We start from the raw sequence: 23,061 nt of genomic DNA, 5'->3' as shown, positions 1-23,061 counted from the left end.
AGAGAGAAAAAGGGAAATAAAAATGGATAAAGTGAGTAGCTTGCTGGGCAGACTGGATGGGGCCGTTTGGTCTTCTTCTGCCGTCATTTCTATGTTTCTATGAATGGTGGGTTTGCAGGTGATATTTGATTAAAATTAAATGTTCATTCTTTTTTTCTTTTCCCATCATCTCTAGGTAGCACTGTTAGTGCATCAGAATATAAGCAGCCGGCTGCATTGGTGAACTACAAAGCTTTGTACCCATTTGATGCAAGGAATAATGATGAGCTTAGTTTTAATGCAGGGGATGTCATTAAGGTAAGAATGGCAGTTTGAAACTCTATACAAAGGTCATCTGAAGACATTCACTTTTACATTGTCTAGATGAAGTGAAATATATCTAGATTATATATTTGTCCCAGTTTAAAGTTCTTACCTTATTTCCAGAGCTTTCTGCCATGAGTTGGGAATGGGAGAAACTCTTGTTGAAAACTAGATTTTTTGGAGTATATTTTTTTTAATGGCGAAAAGCAGTGATTAGTGTTAAGTTTTCCCATTATGCTGCTGTTTATAGCTGCAGAACAAACTTAAAATGTTTTATGTTGCTGCTTCCTAGACATGTTCAGAAATCTCTTGTGCTTTGGGGGTATATATTAGCAAAGATCCCAAAGACCTTTACCAGTTGAATTATCCCCCACTTATTCACAAAATTTTCCAAGATCTGGATCGATGGTCGGAGCTGTACCTCTCTTGGTTCGGCCGGATAGCCTCGGTCAAAATGAATATTCTTCCCCGGCTTGGATATTTATTTCAGGCACTTCCCATACACCTCTCAGACACCTTGATCAACAGTTGGCAAAGGCGGATTTTTTCCTACATTTGGAAAAGGAGACCCCCACGGATCGCTAGGAGTGTTATGTACAGACCCAAGCTGAGGGGTGGGCTCGGAGTACCGCACTTGAAGTGGTATTATGTAGCTGCCCAACTTAGAGCTATTTTTGATTGGCATAGGAAGGGCGAGCTGAAACCGTGGGCAGTGATCGAGCAACTACAAGCGGGTACAGTTCCCTTGGGCTCCCTTATCTGGCAACCCAGACACACACGACAGTCTCCACGGCTTTTCTCACCCACAACTCAGCACACATTATCGTTATGGGAGAAATGGAAAAATCGCTTAACGGGGGACAGACGATATTTTTATAGCACGAATTTATATCACAATAGTCTGTTTTCCCTAGGGGGCTCCGTTAAGGCTTTCCGGATATGGGACGAGAAAGGGATCCATAGATGTGGGCAGCTCTGGGGGTTGGAGGGTATGGTTGCGTTCCCTTCTTTGCTGTCCTCTTACGATTTATCGTCAATGCATGTGTATCAGTACTTACAAGTACGGCATTTCTTCCAATCGGAGCAGGTGGGGAGGGATTTAGCTAAGGGGAAGACACAGATGGAGGTTTGGTGTGAGCAAGCAGACACCCTGAGGAGAGCCATGTCTCAGATGTACAATTATCTCAATAGGGATCCAGAGAGTAAACCCGCTTTCATGTTGGCCTGGGAACGAGATCTCGACCGTACTTTTGCGGATGAGACTTGGGATCAGGTCTTCCTGTACACTAAGAGGGGAGTTCCACAATCCCAATTAGCTGAAAATCGCTATAAGATTCTCTTGCGCTGGTATTGCACGCCCTCCAAGATCCATAAGTACAGGAGCACCTATGACCCGCGGTGTTGGAAGGGGTGTGGGGAGTTAGGTACTTTTTACCACATGTGGTGGACGTGTCCCTACCTGACCAGCTTCTGGGGTTCCATAACGAACCTAATACGAGACATTTTGGGGATAGAGGTAATCCTCTCTCCGGACCATGTTTTGCTGAATTTACCCCTAGATGTCTCTCAAGCTCAGGGTAAACTTATTACCTATATCTTGGCAGCCGCAAAGTGTGTAGTTGCCCGGGATTGGAAGACGGCTGGTCCCCTGCTCATTGAGAAAATATATCCCAGGCTCCGCACGCTGAGCCTTACACATGTTCCTCAGAACCCATGCCGACCTGTATCGGGGGGATCCAATCAGAAGGTTTGGCTCCCATTTCGAACCTGGCAGATCCGGAAACGAGCACAAGGGTTGGCCGTATAGAGTTCTCCAACGCTGCCTAGAGAATCTCCCACTCTTACTTACTTCCTTATCTTCAACATGGGGGGGGGGGGGGGAGGGGAACACAGGATATTGTATGACGGTGCATTTAATGACATTATTTGACTGATAGATCAATGGCTTGTACATGAATCTTGTTATTACTTGACTACTTATAAGTCTATGTTCATGTTGATTGTTGCTATACATTTCAATAAAAATGTTAATTATAAAAAAAGAAATCTCTTGTGCTTCACAGAATTATTGTGGACTCACTATAACATTCCTTTAGTATGGATTTTGTTTATTTTTCCTTTAATGTGCTGTGATTCCCTCACCCTATGATAATGAACTGGATTTTACATAAATAGTTGCTAACTGTGAACCTAGTAGTATTTTTGAAGAACGTGAACCTTTACGTTGGCTCCTTCTCAGCTTTTGTTTAAATGCTTATTACCCTTGAAAAGTGTTAGTTCATCATCATGAGAACTGAAGTCCTCTGTGTTTACAGAACAGTGTTCAGTGCCAGCCCAGCCTGCCAGTGCCAGAACAGTTGCTTCAGAAGGCTCATCTTAAGTTGCCGAAAGGCAGCTCATTTTCCAGACCTAGTTACTGGGAATGGGTGACTTTAAAACAAAAATATATGGGAGCTATAGGATGGCTTTGTGACAGTGTTTCCTTGTAGAGGATCTGGGTTTGATTTCCAGGTCAGATGTGCTTAGGCTAGCAGAGGCTCGGAAGGCTGCAGATAAAGTATGTGGTGGGAAGGAGTTTCTATCATCTTGTTTGTTTATATAACTCACGCCTTTCCATTGGTAGCTCAAGGCGAGTTACATTCAAGTACTGTTGGCATTTCTGTGTCCCCAGAGGGCTTATAATCTGTTTGTACCTGAGGGAGTGGAGGGTGAAGGGGCTTGTCCAAGGTCACAGACTGCGTCAGTGGGATTTGAAGTTTGGATTCCCTGGTTTTCAGCCAACTGCTGTAACCACTATGGTGGTACTCCACTCGTAACAGTACACCTAGTGGCTGGGCTTAGGGTCCATGGTTGCAGAGTTCCAGAAGGAACCTTAGTGCATGGCTTCTGGTCAAAGACTGTATCTTCAGTGACTGAGTGAAGTGAGTTGGGAGGAGGTAAAAAATAGAAGAAAGAAGGCTATTGAGCTGGAAACTGAAAGAAGCAGGGAGAAAACTGCTGGCCAAGAAATAATCAGCATGCTTGTGTTTTAAAGAAATTCATCCATAGAAATTAGAGCTACAGTTTTGTTATAGATTTACAATGTCTATGAAATATTTAATCTATTCTAGCCTTCTCTTAGCTAATCTAACTCTTGCTCAGATGAGAGGGCACATTTATACAGAGTTCTGATATTCCGAAATAACATTCTAGTCCCTGCTTTTGCTAAGATTGGACACATGAAGATGATCGCTGATTTTCCGTAACTGCTAAACTCTAAAACCAAAGCAGTGATCATGTGCCAAATATCTGCATTTAGCACATTGATAGGTGCCATTTTAAATTAAACATCAGAACCAGTTATTTTATCATGGGAGTTGTGCTTCTTGAACTTGTACTATTGCTGGCCATGAGTACCACAGTTTAACCATCAGTGGCTACATTTCTTTGACTCCAAACACTAAAGTACAGATATTTTTTTCAGAATCATCTGACACTCCTGTTCCGGTTGCCCACTTTCCAACCATCGACCAGTGCTTTGTTTCCAAATTGATGCCTTGTTCGGAAGGCTTCAGTTGAAACGTGCACTGATTACTTTGGTCATGAAGGATTGATGTGCTGAACATAACCTTGGTGTCATGTTTGTTCTTGTTGTCTTCTGCTGTGTCATTTCTCTGTCATACCTTTTGCTCCTATGTCTTAGGACAACTACTGTTTATCATTTCAGTGCTCATAAGAAACAGGCCCTGCTCCATGGAGCTTACAGTCTAGTCAAGACAAATATCCATGACAAGCAAGAGTATATGAGAAGTGTATTTATTGTAGAGAAGTGGTGAGATCTAAAAGAAGTCTCCAGTGGTTAGAGCAGTGGTCTGAGAATCGAGGAAGTCAGGATTCAAATCCTGCTTCTCCCCCAGATGCTCTTTGTGATCTTGGGCAAGGCACTTTGCTCTCCATTGCCGCGAGTATAACTTAGAATCCTAGTCCTCTAGTGGAGGGAAATCATTACAGTACCTGTATTGTAACTTGGCTTGAGCTTCGATTTGGAAAGGGAGAGTAATTAAATATAAAATCCAAAAAGGTGCGTTTTTAGACTGGATTTGAATATGGCCAGAAAAGGGAGTATGAATGAGTTTGATGAATGAAGTAGTAACATTGTTCAGGAATCACTTTTCTTGCACCTTGGTCTTACATGGTTTTAAATTTCAGTATCAATGGCTGATTCTGTTAATTGACAGATATATATATAGTTATAGTTTGCCTTAGATTCTGCTGTTTGCTGGAGTTCTGATTGTTTTCTTTTATCCTTGTTTCTCCTCAGGTAGATGAAAACAACATGGGAGAAGCAGGCTGGCTGCATGGCAGCTATCAAGGAAATACTGGCTGGTTCCCATCCAACTATGTTGAAAAAATGCTAGAAAGTGAAAAAGGTTTATCTCCTAAGAAGGCCTTACTTCCTCCTACAATATCTGTGTCTGCTACCTCACCCCCATCTCAGTAAGTTTTCAGCTTTCATGATATAAATCATGAACTTCATGATTACGATGAGACTTGGCTACCTGTCACACTCGCGTCCTCCTTTTTGTGAGGTTGAAGTGATGATTTTTACTATACAGTATAAGCATGGAGCTGTATCATTATCTATGAGGACCATATAAATATCCTAGCTTTCGGATTTGTTTTCAGAAATCAAGGTGGTGGTGATTTAATTTTGGTTATTGGTGAGAGGAAAGGGAGTAGGATTAAATAAATCAGAGGCTCCTAAAGTTTGTTTGTTTGGGGGTTTTTTAATCTATTTTTTGCCAAGAACCCTTTTGCATTTAGCTAAATTACTTGGACCCATTTCATTTTTTCTTGGTCCTTTCCTGGTCCTCATCAGCAAGCGTGAGAAATTGTGGCGTTATTCCCGCTGCTGTAAAATCTCAGGGTGAGTGTTTAGTCAGTTCCAGAACACATGATAATACCATAAATCATCCGGTAGGCATCAGTGCTCTAACCTGTAGGTGGATGTTAGCAAGGGAAAGGGTGTTTTAAGCCACAAACCTGTTCTGCTGGCATCCTGGGAGGTGCCTTCCTGATTCTTTAAGCTCGCCTTGATGTTCGTACCTACCTATGGGTAAAAAGAGCAGTGGCACAGTGGTTTCTGCCACCATCATATCCAGAAGACAGAGTGGCTTCCTCCTTCACTCACATGCCTCCACTGAGGGCCCCTGCTAGCAGGAGGCAAGAATTGCCCACAGATCCTTACACACACAATATATATGCTTGTTGGGGGTTTTTTAAACAGTGTTTTTATTTATGTATGTATTACATTGAATTCTGTACCTTTGAATGAAGCATACATGATAATGGAGCATATGGAAAGCCGCACAACATTTAAAATTAAAAGATAAATATTTATATCAAGACCAGATGAACAATCTGGTCCCAAAAGAAGTCTGCAGAATGACTATTCCTTACACTTTTTGCTAATGCAGTATACCTGAGTGCTATGGAAATCTATGCGAGAGTGGAAGACTGACCTTAGAAGGAAAGATAGCTTTAGGAGCAGCCATTCTGAAAAATCTACAGTAGGATGGAGAGACTGATGCGTGATTCTTCCCCTTCCAGAGCTAGGGCTTCTCTCATGTTTAAATGCAGAATACCCGGGCTCCTTTTGTAAGCTGTGTGTTGGTGGACGCTATTATATAGGACAACTGGTCCTGTATATCTGGAAGCCTTAGGCCAGCATCACCAAGAGTAGGATGTGGTTAGCTAGTGAAGTAGCAGGAAGTGTGAGACATTTTAGGATATCATTTTCCATACTTCCCTCCTCCATAGCCTTGTTCAAATTAGTTCTATAACAGTTATATTTACTGAATGTTCGCTAAATGTTGCTCTTTTTTTCCTAAGGTGGTTCATTTTATTTTTCTTTTTTTAGAAAGGGGGATTTTGTAGCACTGCATCAAGAATTATGTGCCAGTATATAGTGCCTTAGCTCTTACATGCACTGCATTATTAGAATTTCAGTTACTCTGGGACTCATAGCATGCCCAATGAAAGTGGAATTTGGGGATAAGAGAGGAGAAAATTGAATATGGTAAATTTCAATATATATAAATATATTTAATGGCTTATATGTCTTTAATTCTTTAATTACTGTGTAATGCCTTTGTCCTATACATTAAAAAAAATTGTACATTAAGTTCAGGAGCTGTACCAGGTGCCTTATTTTTATTGCATTTTCAGGCCACTGTCACCTAGTAAACCAGCAGCTGCAGCAGAATCGGATTATCAAAATGTACCTTTCTCCAGCCTGAATGTAAACACAACATGGCAGAAAACCTCTGCTTTTACTCGGACTGTTTCCCCAGGATCCATCTCCCCCATCCATGGTCAGGTATGTTTGCAAAATTGTGTATCATGTCTGTTTTACTCATTTAGCTAAGTGTGTATCAGAACTTATTCTTGAATAAGTGACAAACAATGTCTGTTATCATAAAAGTTGATTAGTTATTCCTCTGTCTCAATTGATAAATTTACATTCTTCTCCTTATTTTTTGAAGAGAAACTTTACTTTTACCTGTAAGTTTTTCCCCTAGATGTATTGCAGTTTTGCATGGTGGTCAGTTTTTCTCCAAACCTACAGGCCAATACAGTATGGTGCGTTCGGCCGAACGCACCATTAGCCCCCGTTTGGCCACACGTTTTCGATACGCTATTTTTATCTCTTATAGAGTAAGGGGTAATAGCACGTGGAAAATGCACGGCCAACCCCCCCCCCCCCCCCCCCCCCCCCCCCCCCCGAAACTAATAGCACTCATCACATGCAAATGCATGTTGATGAGCCTATTAGCTATTCACCCGCAATACAGAAAGCAAAATGTGCGGCCAAGCTGCACATTTTACTTTCAGAAATTAACGCCTGCCCAAAGGCAGGCATTAACCATTGACGGCACCGGGTAAGTGTACAGAAAAGCAGAAAAAACTGCTTTTCTCTACACCCTCCGACTTAAAATCATAGTGATATTAAGTCGGAGGCCCCAAAAATAAAAAGTAAAAACATCTTCTGGGAAAAAAAAAAAAATCTGCCCGCGGGTTGGAAAATGGATGCTCAATTTTGCCGGTGTCCGTTTTCCGCACCTGTGGCTGTCAGCAGGTTCGACAACCAACGCCGGTAAAATTAAGCGTCGGCTGTCAAACCCGCTGACAGCCGCCACGTCTGCCAATAAGGAGACACTAGGGATGCGCTGGTGACCCTAGTGCCTCCTTATTAGCGTGGGCCCTAATTTGAATACAAAATCGAGCGTCGGGAGAGCGGGTGCTCGCCTCGGAGCGCCAGCTCTCCCGCGCAGTTTACTGTATCAGCCTGCTAATAGTTTCAGCAGATTCACACCGAGTCGTGTGACCTGTGTGAAAGACCTTGGAACATGCTTCGCAAGCACAGAGTTCTAGAACTTTGTTGTTCTTCAGTTCTGCACCAGCTCTCCGTTCCTCTACCTCCTTTGCTGCAGGAGGAACTCCTCCAGTTTTTCACTAAGATGTTTTAGTAGACTGTAAATACATATTATTTTGTGCTAGAATCTTACATATTTCCAACACTGGTGCATGACAGATTCTTCTCTTATGAGCAGAATGATGCCTCCTTCACAGGATATGTTCACTTTTTACTGGTGGGCTTATATTGCTCGTATCGCTGAACTACAAAGTTGACAACTCATGAGGCTTTCGCTAATGCTTTTTTTTACTTCACTCTAAGGGCTTTTATTTTATGTTCAACCCTGTCACTTCTGCTCTAGCACCCCTGTGCCTGAGACATTTCCACTGATTGAACGGTCCTTGTACAGTGAAGGCTTAGTGTGTCTGTCTCGAGAGACATATACCATACTGGGGCATAGGGAGATCTCAGTGCATAGTGGAACCTTGGTTCAGCGGCACCTATGGATACCTTGATGCATTTGACATATAGAGAGGTCTAGGCTTTTCAGTGCCCAAAAATCTGTCCAGATGCTGATAAACCAGTCTCCAGATGTATTTCTGTACACTAGCCCATATAAAGGCTTTGGCATTCATACTCATAAATACTCGAGCATACTTCCTCCTGAAGAACCAATCTGTATTCATGATTCAAGAGTAATCTGTGTATACTCATTTGTAGTAGTCATCAAAAAGCGCATTTCAAACCACAGTAAAAAAAAAACAAACAAAAAAACTGCGAGCCTCACCCAGTGTAGAGAGGTCTCATGCTCAACAGTTACTACTAACATTTATCTGAAGGCCCAGCTGGGTACCTATGCTTAGTATGCCTTAACATTTATGCAGTCATGAGACATGCTTTGCTCAGTCCTGTGCCTTTGCAAAGGTGTGGTGAACCAAGGCTGCTTCAACACCTTTAGAAGACACTGTGTTGCAAAATGAAACTTGGCTCTCTGTGGCAGTGGTAACCTCAGGACCAGGCTCTTATTCAAGATGGTTCAATATCACTGTGTCAGTAGTCCTTGCTGCTAATCAGTCCTCTAGTCATCCCTTGGCCATTTGTGTGTCAAGTCTCCTTGGTATGTGGTGTCTCTGAACTCCTTCACATAAAGGCACACATTGTAAAAGCATCTCAGTGTGCCTTGGCACACCAGTCCCTTTAAGAAATTTGATCTCTCCTCATGTGCTAGTCCTATGCTTTCTGTACCTAAAACGACATCGTTACATCTGCACTTAAGGAACTTGTCTCGGAACACGTTCTTTATGATCGTTGCAGACACTACTACTTGGGTCAAGAGTAAGCCATGTTGTTTCTACTTAGTGCAATGATAAACGCTCCTCATATATGTTGTCTGGAACTAATCTCACAAAAATAAGTTAGGTGAGATAGAGCTCATATTTTAAGGAGGGTCTTACAATGACTCATGCTGAGCCTGATACCTGCATACCTCTTGAGCTCTTCATGGACTCCAGTGCTGACACTAAGTTTATCAAGTGAGTTTCAGAGATTTTGGGTACCAGATTTGTTTAGGCTTCCCAGGTGTTCTCAGCTTTCTGATCTTCCAGCGTTCAGGCTTGTTTCTCCCTGAACAAGGCTTATCAGATAGTTAATATATTTTGTTAATATATTTAATATAATTTGTTTATTAAATATGTTCAATGTATTTGACTTAGGAAACCTATTTTCCTGCATACTCTGTTTTTAATGTAAACCGGTATGATTTGTATCTGATACAAGAATGTCGGTATATAAAAATGCAAAATTAAATAAATAAATAAATATGTGTGTGAGTATGTGTTGCAGATTGTGGTTTTGAGTGTTTATGTATCCTCATTTATAACTTTGGAACATCTGGACCTTGCTGCACTTAGGAGCACATCAGACTTTCACTATTCAATGTTGATAAGTAATTTGAGGAGCGTGCAGGAGGAGGGCAAAGTTGGCCCAAGAAATGCATGGTGGGTAGAACGGAAGCTATCTAGAATGGTATAATTTCAAATGGTTTACTAGACACTTCGATTTGGTAATGCATGTAACAAACCTGAGGTTTGTCTTATTGCTTCCATGAGCAGAAGGTCATTGAATATTAAACATAGAATCCACCACCTATTCCGTTTTGGCTATTTATTTACTTATTTGATTTTAGCTCATGCCTTTTAATTGGTAGCTTCAGGCGAGTTACATTCAGGTACAGGTGGTATCCCTGTCTCCAGAGAATTTATGATCTGAGCTTGTGCCTGAAGTGACTTGCCCAGGCTCACCAGGAGTGTCAGTGGTTCTCAGCCTGCTGCTCTTCCACTATCACTTACCTTCCATGACTTCTGGCTACGTATTGTCTTAGGTGGGAGTAAGATGATCTGGAAGACAAGAAGAGTGGCCAATAAATTCAGAAAGCTCAAATACTTGAAGGCCTGTTCTATAAGAATATCAGAATATGCTCACTGAAATAATGCTAGGCTTGCAAACAAATTATATAAACGCTCCTTTTTTGCACATTTTTATTCATAAAGTGTGCCATCAGTGTTTGAGTCAATTTGTCTGTGAAACATGACACCATAGGCACAGACTGGCAGTTTTGGAGGCATATACTGCAGCTTCAGCCTGGGGAGCAGTGACCTGGGCGGGGGTGAGGAGTTGACATATTCTCCAATGTTTCTTCTTCACCACCTAACCTGGGGACTGAGATTCTGAGAATCTGCTTCATTGCAGCCTCAGCCCACCTGCACCACATTTGCTAGCTTGGGATTATCCAGGAAATCATTATGCTCCTGCTGAGCTTGAGCCACTGCTTGCGACCAAGCTACAGATCTGGGACATCTCTAGTAGCGTCTGTGCAGAACAGATGACGCCACGACTCCTACCAAAAACCTCTTACTTTAAACCCAGAGATGGTACCGCTGGGCAGTCAGTATCTCCATCACTTTCTATGCCTCCCCTGGTCTCTACAGGCTGTTTTATCTTCCTTCTATTCATTGCAGCAAAACACAACCTGTGTTGGGATGACTGGATGAGCGAGGAGCTGCTGTAGCTGTAGGGCTTTCAGAGGGAGTGAGAGAGAGTACAACTGGCATCCATACTGTACTGCCCTATCACCTCTTTGACTGACCACAGCCTGCTATAGTAATTCTCTTTACTTGCTCCTCCTTTTCTCTTCTTACCTGCTTTCCAAATCCAGCTCCAATCACACCACCTCTTTCCTCTGTATATTGGTGTCCAAGTAGTGGCGGCCATATTAAAGTGCATGCTGTACTCCTTACCATCTCCCAACTCTCACCTTCCCACCACTTTAACTTGCTTGTACCCTCCATCCTATGACATTCTTCTATAAGAAAAAAAATTCTTTTTCACTCAACGCACAATTAAGCTCTGGAATTTGTTGCCAGAGGATGTGGTTAGTGCAGTTAGTGTAGCTGGGTTTAAAAAAGCTTTGGATGAGTTCTTGTTGACTTAGGGAATGGCCTCTGCTATTACTGGCATCAGTAGAATGGGATGATTTTAGTATTTGGGTACTTGCCAGGTACTTGTAGCCTGGATTGGCCACTGTTGGAAACAGGATGCTGGGCTTGATGGATCCTTGGTCTGACCCAGCATGTCAATTTCTTAGGTTATTAAGTGGAAGAAAAAAGGCTGCTTGAAGCTTTTGTGTGTATGCTGCTGTGAATCCAATCTATTTACACATTTTTAAATTACAATTAAATCAAGAAAATCCCAGTTTTTCTCTGATTAAGGCTGGAAATTAAGGGGTTTTCAAGGTTTAACCAATAAAATCCTTGTAAACTGTAGGAAGTCAGTACTGCCAGTGTCTGAGGGTGCCAGTCATCCTCTGCTGCCACTTCTGAGTGGAATCACTTTTGCTGTGTCCTCTGCTAACACTTCTGAGAGGAGTGGGAAGGGTTCTGTTCCTTCCCACCCCAAGAAGAACTGAAGGTGCACAAGGTAGAGGGGGAAGAGTGTGTACAGACAGGGAGGGAAGAGGCAAGAATGTGTATAGAAAAAAAAGAACTGAAATTTTATATTAACCATTATATATAGGTAAGCTGCTATTAATAATTATTCCTGAATATCTAAATAAAACATGATTTCTTCCCCTTGAATTAAGGAAAATAACCCCCGAAAATCATATGTTGTAATGAAAGGGAGTTTTGCATTTGAAAACTATCTTAACCTTATACCGATCTTTGTAATGTTTCCTATGTTCCCCCTCTGTTTTATTCCATGAGAACCTTGTATGTCTTGTTTTGTGTACTAGTCTTGACCCCTGATCCCATTGGGCACATAATTATATTACAGCAGTGGCTCCTAAACCTGTATCGGGGGACCCCCAACCAATCAGATATCAGGATATCCACAATTAATATGCATGAGGTAAATTTTCAAGCAATGGAATCATTGTTGGAGAAAAGATTAAATCTCTTGGCTATAAAAAGAAATCATTTTTGGATAAAGAACAGTATGCTCTGATCTTCCTTTATCCCACAAGTGATGAAATCATCCTTATGTTGGCCACACAGGTTTATCTACTTTGAGGAACCTGCCTATTGCTGTTGGCAGACTTACGCAGTCTGATAATTGAGTCTTACAGATTCAATGCTGATAATGTTCAGTTGGCCATTCCCTCTCTGTCTGACTCTGAGCAAATACTAGCAGCTTTAACAAGTTATATTCAAGCAGTTAAAACCTGGTTGGCAAATAATAGATTCTTTGAGTTTAAAAAAAAACTGAGATTCTTTGGATTAGTCATTCACAGTTACCAAATGATCTATGCACTGTACAGGTGGGTGATGTTAGTCTTAGCATCCAGTCTGAAGCACATAATCTGGATGTTATACTAGATTCTAGCTTGTTGCTGGAACCCCATTGTCAAAACGGTAGCCCAGAAAGCCTCATATAAAGGTCATCTGCTCAGGAGACTTAAATATTTGTTTCTACCTGCTGACCTGTAGTCCAGGCTACTGATGTGTCCAGCCTGGCCTACTGTAATACCTTATTAATTGGTCTCCCTGAGTCCTCAATGAAAGCCTGTCAGCTGGTGCAGAAGGTAAGTGCCAGGTCACGACTGGCTACTGCTTGGACAGTCCCCGAGGCAGGGATAGGCTGGATTCCCTGGTAGCTGGCTAGGAGTTAAGTTCTGCTGCCTGACTAGCCACCTCCCCTTCAAGCTGAGCTCTCCTGTTCTGGTGGTTGGCATGACTTAATTGATGGTGGGCAGGGGTACAGGAGAGCACCCATTAAGTCAGCAAGGCTGAAACAGAGCAAGGAGACAAGACAGGTGCCCAGAACAAACACAGAAATACAGACAAGGGAGTGCACTAATAGATCAAGGAAAAACAGACACAGAGGCAAACACACAGACAAACCAAGATAGAACATGAACTAGAAAGGCACTAGAGTGGGGCCTAAATACAAAACAGAAAAGGTCAAGAGCAATAAAACAAGACTAGGAATAGTGATCACAGCTAGGAGAAACTAAGTGCCAAGGTGAGGCAGTGAACTGTAGCTGAACCAGACCTTTTGAGGGAGTGGCAGTGTTGAGCCATGAGAATCTTCAGTGCAAAGCCTGTTCTTCTCAGAGAGTGGCCCACTGAGGGTCCCTGCAGGCAGGAGGGCCACACAGCAGCCAGAATCCTCACAATAATGGCTTGTGTGGTTTCAGGAACAGGTTTTCGGGAGCTCATTATACCCTGAGCCTGGAGAGATTGCACTGGTTACATAGCTTTCTATGGGTCAAACTTAAACTACTTTAGTGTTAAAGGTTGTGCAGAGTGAAGCCCTTAAGTGTACTCAATTGTTGCTTAAAGAATATGTACCAGGATGATATCTCTGTTACACAGAAACATTGTTTCTCTGTTTACTATCTCAGAAAGATGCTCTTTTGCTTGGCCGAAGTTGTGGAACCTTCTCCCAGTTTATCTAAGGGAAGAGGTCTACCTGTGCTTTAAGAAAAAGTCCTTTATTTGGAAGCTTTTCCTCAGTGAACCTGCAGATCAAATATGCTGTCTGTTTCCTTGGTTATATTACTGTTACTACAATTTTCACTTCTATAGCACTACTCTATGTACGCAGCACTGTAAAAAAAAAAACAAAACAAAAAAACAAGAGAGTCTGTGTCAGTAGAACTTACAAGTTAATGAAAAGAAACATACAGAGTGAAAGAGACTTTGGCGAGTTCATTTATTAAGAAAATGGCTAAAATCACCTGGGCCAGACTGTTGCTTTCAGCTATGGGCTGTATCACAGTTGAAAGCAGCAGTCGGAGAAGGAGGTGACCCAATGTGCTGCCACACTCCTCCTCATCACTGCCATGTGATCAACATGCATGCAAACATGTGGGAGGTGGGGGTGGGTGGACAAAACCAGGAAGGAGTTCAGTAGTGACTGAAAACAGCAGCCCTTCCCCCATCCCACTGGACCCAACCTGACCTGGCTGGACCCGGGTTCCTTGGTCTTCTGTGGCAGTTCCACAGGGACCAGCAAATTCAATGGGAAGATGCAGATTTTGTGACCCTTTCTGTGGCTGTAGAATTGTGGGAGCCCAGGGGCCCTGACATGTAAAAATTCATCCTGCTAATGTTCTTATCATGCTCGAAGATGTTAAAGCCATGTTTTATACCTCTTCTTCTTTGGAGTGTGGTTCTGCTGTGGTTGAATCTGTGATTATTAAAAAGAACTGCTAGGAAATATTTTTTTGCCAACCATTTGTGGTCTTGGCATGTTGGTACATTTACTGTGCTGCATTCAGAAACATCACAGAGAAGAATAGTACTTCACATAATTGTGGCAAAACCTATAGCTCAATATCCAGTTCTCCCTTGTTGATACATGAATTAACAGCACTGGTCCAGCTTATTTTTAAACTTTGCTTATCGAAATTCATAGGCAGAAGGCAATTTCTGACTTATTTAAGGAGAATTGTATTTTTGCTGTGATTAACAGGGACAAGCTGTAGAGAACTTGAAAGCACAAGCTCTTTGCTCCTGGACCGCAAAAAAGGACAACCACTTGAACTTTTCCAAAAATGACACCATTACTGTGCTAGAGCAGCAGGAAAACTGGTGGTTTGGAGAAGTACGTGGGCAAAAGGGATGGTTCCCTAAATCCTATGTCAAGATCGTACCTGGCGGTGAAAACAAGGCAATTGAGTGAGTGAGATCTTCTCTATTTGTGACTAATAAATGCTTCAGGAGCCTTTATAAATGTTGTCTTTCTAGTGATCAATGTCCCTGCCTAACTATGAGATCTTAAGGTTTTCTGTGTGTGTGGTTACTCTGACTTACAGCTCATTTCAGTTCATACTGCTGTGGCAAATCATTGTCCTTTAATTATGTGAACTAGTTGTTCGAAGTGAGCTTTGGATAGAATGCATCTTAAGCTATGTATCCTGTTCTTACTATGTATGAAATAGTAAATTTAACCAGTGAGCTGAGACCTGCAGAATAGCCACATACAGGCAACCTGCTGGTCTGTCCCATACATAGTGACTTATGTATCCAGACAGACAAGTTACAGAATCGTTCTAATATGTTCTAAGTGAAATCATATCTCCTAGGACTGGCCTTGTGGCTCAGGCCATATTCAACTATATTGATGGTCTTCCCTTCCCAACAAAAATGTTTATAAAAAGATAAATAAATAAAAATAAGCACTTGCAAGCTATTCACCCCTGCTAGTTTTTTTTAGCTGTCAGTTACAGCCACATGCCTGCCTGGGTTTGTTCAGTATCCCATGCTCTTCTGGCATCGATATGCTGCAGAGGAAAATGTCACTCAAGAAAACTGGCAGACTTGCAGCTGTAATTATCAGTAATTAACACAGCTTTCGCTCTCTGCAGCCAGCTGTTTTCAACTTGCATTTATTCATGCAGTATGCTGGCAGCGAAGGACCATAAGGCCCATCTAGTGTGCCCAATTTAATTTCTGGTTCAGTGTCAAAGATCAGTGCTTCCCAAACTTGTATCCAATATGACACCATGTCAGTACTTCAGAATTCACATAACCTCCCATTCCTCCCCCCTACTCACTCAGCGGGAAAGGGGTGGTAGCAGCACCAGTCAGCATGGGGCATGGGAATGTGTGCTCACACATTCCCATGCCCCAAATCCTCACAGATTTCCATTCTAACAGGGTGCCTATTAGAGGTTTTGATGCTAGATTTGGCAACTTTTCAATCTGATGAAGATTTTAGAAATGTGAATGTGACAGGGAGATAGTTTAGCTATTTTTAAAATCTTTACTGACAAATCTGGCAACTTTCTCACATTTCTAAAATCTCCATCGGGTTCCATATTCACCACACAGGACTAGCAGAAGAATTGTGTTTTTGCTGCACCCCATCCGTTAGGGCTTCCTGGTGGTGATGATTCCATTTTCACCTAGCAATCCCATGCAGGAAGAGACAAAGGAGTCAGCAAGACTGTGTTGGACTCAACCCGTGGGAATGTTCTAGGGATGGGAGAACTGGAAGGCAGCTCTGGTCACATGGGGCGAGTCCAGCAATGGAGGGGGGGGGGGCACACAAACAGTTTTTCAGCCATCTGTCCTGTTGAGGGCTTTTGTATGAGGTGGCCCCTGAGCTCAGAGTGGGGCAATGGGCTGACCATGGACGGAGCCAGTGAGTTTGGGGAAAACTGGAGATACTGAGGAGGGGAGAGCAGGTACTGCAGGTTGGGGAAAGGCCGGCACCCAGAGCAAGAACGTTGTGTGACGCTGCAGCACCGTTTGTTAGCTAGCCTGCTGGTCCATATAGCAAAAGTAAATTCCTTCCATTCTCATCTTATCATCCGAACCAGGACATTCTTCTTAAAGACATGCCACACTAAAAATAACTCCCTACCTCCTTTGGTATTCAACAGTGCCTCTATTTATGGATATTTTTGGCCTTCAAACCACAAATAATACAAAATATAAAATAAAGGTGAAGGGAAAGCCAGAGATCAATTGGGATCTACAGCTGCAGTTCCCAAATGAGGCTATAAGAAACCAGGCAATCGCTGAGTGAGCATATGAGGGAGAGAGAGTGAGTTTGTGTAATATGCATTCCTACCAATGTTTGGGCAAGCAGAATTCAAAAGTTCTCAGCTATGCTGGTGCCACTGCATAGAAACCTGGTTTTGTCTACTTTTGTTCCCAATCTGAACACTTTTCTTGGTGAATCCAGTGACTTCATATAGGAGTTGACAGCACTGATGCCTGTGCAGGAGGTGGAAAGTGAAACCTTTGGGTGTGGGTTGACTGCCAGTTCACCCAGGACAAGCAGGATGGTAGTCCTCACAGATGGGTGACATCATCAGATAGAGCCCTGTCACAGAATACTTTTGTCAAAGTTTCTAGAACTTTGACTGGCACACTGAGTATGCCACCAACACCATGGCCACACGGGGTCCCCCTTCGGCCTCCTTTTTTCTGCGGAGCTGATGCCTCGTGGTTTGTGGAGCTTTTTTTAAAAAACTTTTTCCTCATGGAATAATTTGACATTTTTTCGTCAGTTGTTCCTCACCTTGGGGTCCCCCATCGCAAATCTATTCCTCCGGCATCCGGTAGCTGTTTTTTCGCATTGTTGCTGTCAGTTCCCGAGTGTCTACCTTGTGGTGGCCAACGGCCACCGACCGCATGCTACCCTTTTTTCGATAGCGACCAGGTTTACAAAGTGCCCCGAGTGTCCGCAGACTATGTCCATCATGGACCAGGAAAAATAGTGGAAAGTGTTCTAAGCATCAAAATCACAGAACATATAGAAAGACATGGTTTAATGGAACAAAGTCAGCATGGCTTTACCCAAGGCATGTCTTGCCTCACAAATCTGCTTCACTTTTTTGAAGGAGTTAATAAACATGTGGATAAAGGTGAACCAGTAGATGTAGTGTACTTGGATTTTCAGAAGGCATCTGACAAAGTTCCTCATGAGAGGCTTCTAGGAAAAGTAAAAAGTCATGATATATGTAGCGATGTCCTTTCGTGGATTACAAACTGGCTAAAAGACAGGAAACAGAGTAGGATTAAATGGACAATTTTCTCAGTGGAAGGGAGTGGACAGTGGAGTGCCTCAGGGATCTGTATTGGGATCCTTACTTTTCAATATATTTATAAATGATCTGGAAAGAAATACGAGTGAGGTAATCAAATTTGCAGATGATACAAAATTGTTCAGAGTAGTTAAATCACAAGCAGATTGTGATAAATTGCAGGAAGATCTTGTGAGTCTGGAAAATTGGGCGTCGAATTGGCAGATGAAATTTAATGTGGATAAGTGCAAGGTGATGCATATAGGGAAAAATAACCCATGCTATAGTTACACAATGTTAGGTTCCATATTAGGTGCTACCACCCAAGAAAGAGATCTAGGCGTCATAGTGGATAACACATTGAAATTGTCGGTTCAGTGTTCTGCGGCAGTCAAAAAAGCAAACAGAATGTTGGGAATTATTAGGAAGGGAATGGTGAATAAAACGGAAACTGTCATAATGCCTCTGTATTGGACCATGGTGAGACCCTACCTTGAATACTGTGTACAATTCTGGTTGCCACATCTCAAAAAATATATAATTGCGATGGAGAAGGTACAGAGAAGGGCGACCAAAATGGTAAGGGGATTGGAACAAAGACTAAAGAGGTTAGGACTTTTCAGCTTGGAGAAGAGACGGCTGAGGGGGGATATGATAGAGGTGTTTAAAATCATGAGAGGTCTAGACCGGTTAGATGTGAATCGGTTATTTACTCTTTCAGATAATAGAAAGACTAGGGGGCACTTCATGAAGTTAGCATGTGGCACATTAAAAACTAATCGGAGAAAGTTCTTCTTCACTCAACGCACAATTAAACTCTGGAATTTGTTGCCAGAGGATGTGGTTAGTGCAGTTAGTGTAGCTGTGTTTAAAAAAGGATTGGATAAGTTCTTGGAGGGAGAAGTCCATTACCTGCTATTAATTAAGTTGACTTAGAAAATAGCCACTGTTATTACTAGCAACGTTAACATGAAATAGACTTAGTTTTTGGGTACTTGCCAGGTTCTTATGGCCCTGCCTGCTCAGATGATCTTGACCATGGATGCCTCCAACCTATGCTGGGGGGCCCATGTCAACAACCTCCACACACAAGGGGTATGGTCGAAAGCCGAGGCAAGCTGCCAGATAAACTTCCTGGAACTCCGGGCGATGCGGTATGCACTCTATGCATTCCAGGGCTGCCTGTTTAACAAGGTCGTCTTGATCCAGGCAAACAACCAAGTGGCCATGTGATACGTGAACAAACAGGGGGTCACAGGCTCTTATCTCTTCTGCCAAGAGGTGGCACTGATTTGGCCTGAGCCTTGTCACGTTCGATGCTCCTGCGGGCCATCTACCTGGCAGGGACCGAGAATGTGGTGGCAGACCGCCTAGTCAGAATTCTACCCCCACGAGTAGTCCCTAAACCCCTCGGTGGTGGACATTATCTTCTGCCAGTGGGGTCAGTTGGACGTGGATCTCTTCACGTCCTCGCAGAACCACTAGGTGGACCGCTTCTGCTCCCTACACAGGGAAGGACAGAGACCAGGCATGGATGCCTTCACCCACTTCTGGAGTGTGGGTCTCCTGTATGCACACCCTCCGATTCCGCTAATAGGCAAGACTCTCATGAAGCTACAACAGGACCGAAGCTCCATGATACTCATAGCCCCACATTGGCCGCATCAGGTCTGGTTTCTGATGCTCCGTGACCTTCTGTCCAGGAGCCCATTCACCTGGGCACCTTGCCCGATCTCATCACGCATGATCTGGTCAAGCTACACCACCTGAACCTCCCGTCATTTTCCTTAACTGCCTGGATGTTGAAAGGCTAGTACTACAGTCCCTCGACCTTTTGGACAATGTTTCTCAAGTCCTGGTAGCTTCGCGTAAGCCTTCCATGTGGAAGTCCTATCAAGCAAAGTGGAGGAGATTCTCGTCCTGGTGCAGATAGGAAGATCTGGACCTTTTCACTTGCCCTACTCCTAGGCTTTTGGACTTCCTCTGGTGCCTTTCAGAGTCTGGTCTTCAGACTACCTCAATCCGGGTGCATCCGAGTGCACCGCGGAGTGGGCGACACTCTAGTCTCGGTGCAGCCCTTAGTGGGACGCTTCATGAGAGGCTTACTTCAACTGTTGTGGCCTGGGACCTCAACATAGTGCTGGCGTGGCTCATGCAGCCTCCATTTGAGCACCTGCGAGTTCAAACACCTCATCTGGAAGGTCATCTTGCTAGTAGCAGTTACTTCTGCTCGCAGAATCAGTGAGCTGCAGGCCCTAGTGACCTATCTGCCTTACACAAGGTTCTTCCTTGACTGGGTGGTACTGCGCACTCACCCTAAGTTCCTGCCTAAGGTGGTGACTGACTTTCACCTGAATCAGTCCATCGTGTTGCCCACCTTTTTCCCAAGACCACACTCTCATCCAGGTGAGTGGGCTCTACATTTCTTGGACTGCAAGCGTGTTCTTGCCTTTTATTTAGAGCGCGCTGCAGTCCACCCAACTCTTTGTCTCCTTTGACAGAAATAGACTTGGAGTTGCGGTGGGCAAGCAGACTCTGTCTAATTGGTTGGCGGACTGTATTGCTTTCTGCTACCAGCAAGCAGGCTTTCTGCTTGAGGGCCGAGTGAAAACGCACTCCTATTGCCAAAATCTGCAAGGCTGCGACGTGGCGTTCCCTCCACACCTTCGCAGCCCATTACTGTCTGGATAAGGATGGTCGACAGGACAGTGTCTTTGGCCAGTCTGTCCTCTGTAACCTGTTTCCAGTGTGAGAACCCAACTCCCTACCTACAGCCCAGTATGAGGTTCAGACTGCCCCCGTTGTTGCCAACAGCACCCCTTTTGTTGTGCCTGTTGCACATTATTGGGTACTTATTGGCCTAGGGTGTTCTGGGTGCAGCCTGCAGCTTGGTATTCTCCCATCTGTGAGGACTACCATCCTGCTTGTCCTAGGAAAAAGCAGAGTTGCTTACCTGTAACAGGAGTTCTTTTAGGATAGCACAATGTTAGTCCTCATGAAACCTGTCCACCACTCTGCGGAGTTGGGTTCGCCTACGTTTTGTTGTTTTATTTTTCGCTTATAATTTTTCTGCTTTGAAACGAGACTGAAGGGGTGGCCACAGGGTTGGTGGCATGCTGGTCATGCTCAGTGTGCCAGTCAGAGTTCTAGAAACTTTGAGAAAGTGTTCTGTGACAGGGCTCCATCAGATGATGTCACCCATCTGTGAGGACTAACATCCTGCTGTCCTGGGAGAACACCTGTTACAGGTAAGCAACTCTGCTTTGCAGGGTGGTGTGAAGTTCCAAAGGTCTGTGCGGAGAGAGCAGCTCTGTTTCTCATAATCATATTTGGAAGCTGCTGCTTTAGGACCCCAGTTGATCACCTTCCCTTTTTTTATTTGTGGTCTGACAGGAAAAAATATGCATAAATACAGGCACTGTTGAATATGAAAGGAAGGGGAGGTATTGTTTTGGCATAATATGCCTTTATTAAGAATGCCTTGATTTAGGCAATAAGATGGGAAAGAAGGAATTTATTTGTGCTGTATGTAACATCTTTCATGCAAATTTATATACAAATCCCCTGAATCATGCATGTGGTTTCTGCATTTCAAGAGAGGATGTTACAGAACTAGAAAAAATACAGCAAGGAAGAGCCAAGTTTGTTTATTTTTATTTATTAAAAGATTTATATTCCGCCTAAGCGGATTCCAATATAAATCACAGGACAAACTCTTAGACACATTTAAATCAAAACATTATTAATAATCAAACGAATCCCCCATTTGTTGAAAAGCTTCATTGAAACATACAAACTCAACCCCGTCTGCTGTTTCCATGAGTATAAATGCACATGATATTTACTTCTGCTAAGGTTGGCCAAATATCAGAAAGCCAGTTTAACTACGTCAATGCCTTTTGAAAATTGCCCCCAAAAAATCTATTTTTAAAGAAATCATTGAATAATTCGGGTATATTAATGGATATGTTGATCTACTAAGAAAGGTTCTTAAAGGCAGCTAGAATAAGACTGTACAAACATAAATAGTTATTTGTCTATAAATTAGGACCTTGATTATGAACTTTTGTGTTCATTCTCCTATTTTAACGTTTAAATGATAAATAATATGAATATAGTTGCTTATTTTTAACCTGAATAAAGTTCATTTTTATTGGTCTGCAGGAGAGAAGCTGTTTATGCATCTATAAACAAGAAGCCCAGTACCACTTCCTCTACACAAGGAGAGGGTAAGACAGTGTTGGTTTAGTTTTAAATAAATAAATAAATAAATAAAATGTCACACGTGCTAAAAATGCTTTTTCTGTCTTCATATAATACTTTATCAGCCCTGAATAGATTTTTGCTGCATGTTTAAGGAGAGAGAGTGAAAGAGCAGTTATATTGTTTTATTCCTGAAGTAAGCAGACTTGCTGTGGAAACAGCAGCATTGATCAACTGTGGTCAGCAGAGCATTTGGAAAGAATTACTCCTTGATAGGAATCAATCTGCTATGAATGAAACCCTGTTTTTTGTCCTTGATTCAGATGACTTTGTGATGTTGAAATGCTCTGCAGCTTGTGGTAGGATTTCATTGATCTAAGTTGAAATATAGCTGTTTACAGAGAATAGAAAATTACTGCAGATAAGTGCAACAAAGCCTATCTAGTTTACTTGGTCTTGATTTAATACTATAGAGCCTAGCTGATCTCGGGCTTTACCTTCACATCTTCGTCCCTAAGGATCCTTTGTGTGTATTCCATGCTTGCCCTTATTAAGTTATTCTCTCGATTTCTACTACCTACCCTGGGAGACTGTTCCATGTATCCAACATCCTGTCAGTGAAGACCTAGTTCCTTTCATTATTTGTGAGCCCAGTCCTCTTAGTTATACATCATTTATTTATTTACCTCAAATACCTTTGAGGTATTGAATGGCTGTTATATTCCCCGTTTCTAGGACATACATATTTAGGTTTTAAATCTCATTTCGAACATCTTATGGTACAGATTTCGTACCATTTTTTGTAGTCCTTCTCTGGACTACTCCTAATCTATATCATTCTAGAGTTAGAGCCTCTAAAACTGGATCCAGTACTCCAGATGAGATGTTACCAGTGACCTTATTTTTCTGTTTGTGTTTTTTTTTACCTAGTATTCCCTCTCCTAATGCACCTTAGCATTCTTAATTATTTTATTTGCAGCATTTATTTGCCTTATCTGCAAAGTGCTCATAGTGAGGTACAAGTAAAAACAGAAAAGCCACCAGAAAATAACAATATAAAATCAAATACAAGTATAAGCAATAAAGTAATATACATAAAAACCTCATCAGAGACCTCAATTTA

At 42.6% G+C, this 23,061-nt stretch overlaps 1 protein-coding gene across 4 annotated transcripts in view; it reads left to right on the top strand.

Annotated features, from left to right (window-relative positions):
* ITSN2 (intersectin 2) overlaps nucleotides 1-23,061 on the top strand; it is a 337,690-nt gene that overhangs the window by 188,703 nt on the left and 125,926 nt on the right. For all 4 annotated transcript variants that reach the window (XM_029596037.1, XM_029596039.1, XM_029596038.1 and 1 more), the window contains 5 exons: nucleotides 176-297; nucleotides 4,604-4,779; nucleotides 6,511-6,661; nucleotides 14,672-14,877; nucleotides 21,900-21,964. In XM_029596037.1, the coding sequence (XP_029451897.1) occupies nucleotides 176-297; nucleotides 4,604-4,779; nucleotides 6,511-6,661; nucleotides 14,672-14,877; nucleotides 21,900-21,964 (720 nt within the window). The remainder of the gene's footprint in view (nucleotides 1-175; nucleotides 298-4,603; nucleotides 4,780-6,510; nucleotides 6,662-14,671; nucleotides 14,878-21,899; nucleotides 21,965-23,061) is intronic.

The sequence above is a fragment of the Rhinatrema bivittatum genome, chromosome 3, assembly GCF_901001135.1.
Source record: "Rhinatrema bivittatum chromosome 3, aRhiBiv1.1, whole genome shotgun sequence".
Taxonomy (NCBI): Eukaryota; Metazoa; Chordata; class Amphibia; order Gymnophiona; family Rhinatrematidae; genus Rhinatrema; species Rhinatrema bivittatum.
Note: the sequence above shows the minus strand (reverse complement) of the source record. Positions and strands in the feature narration are given on the sequence as shown.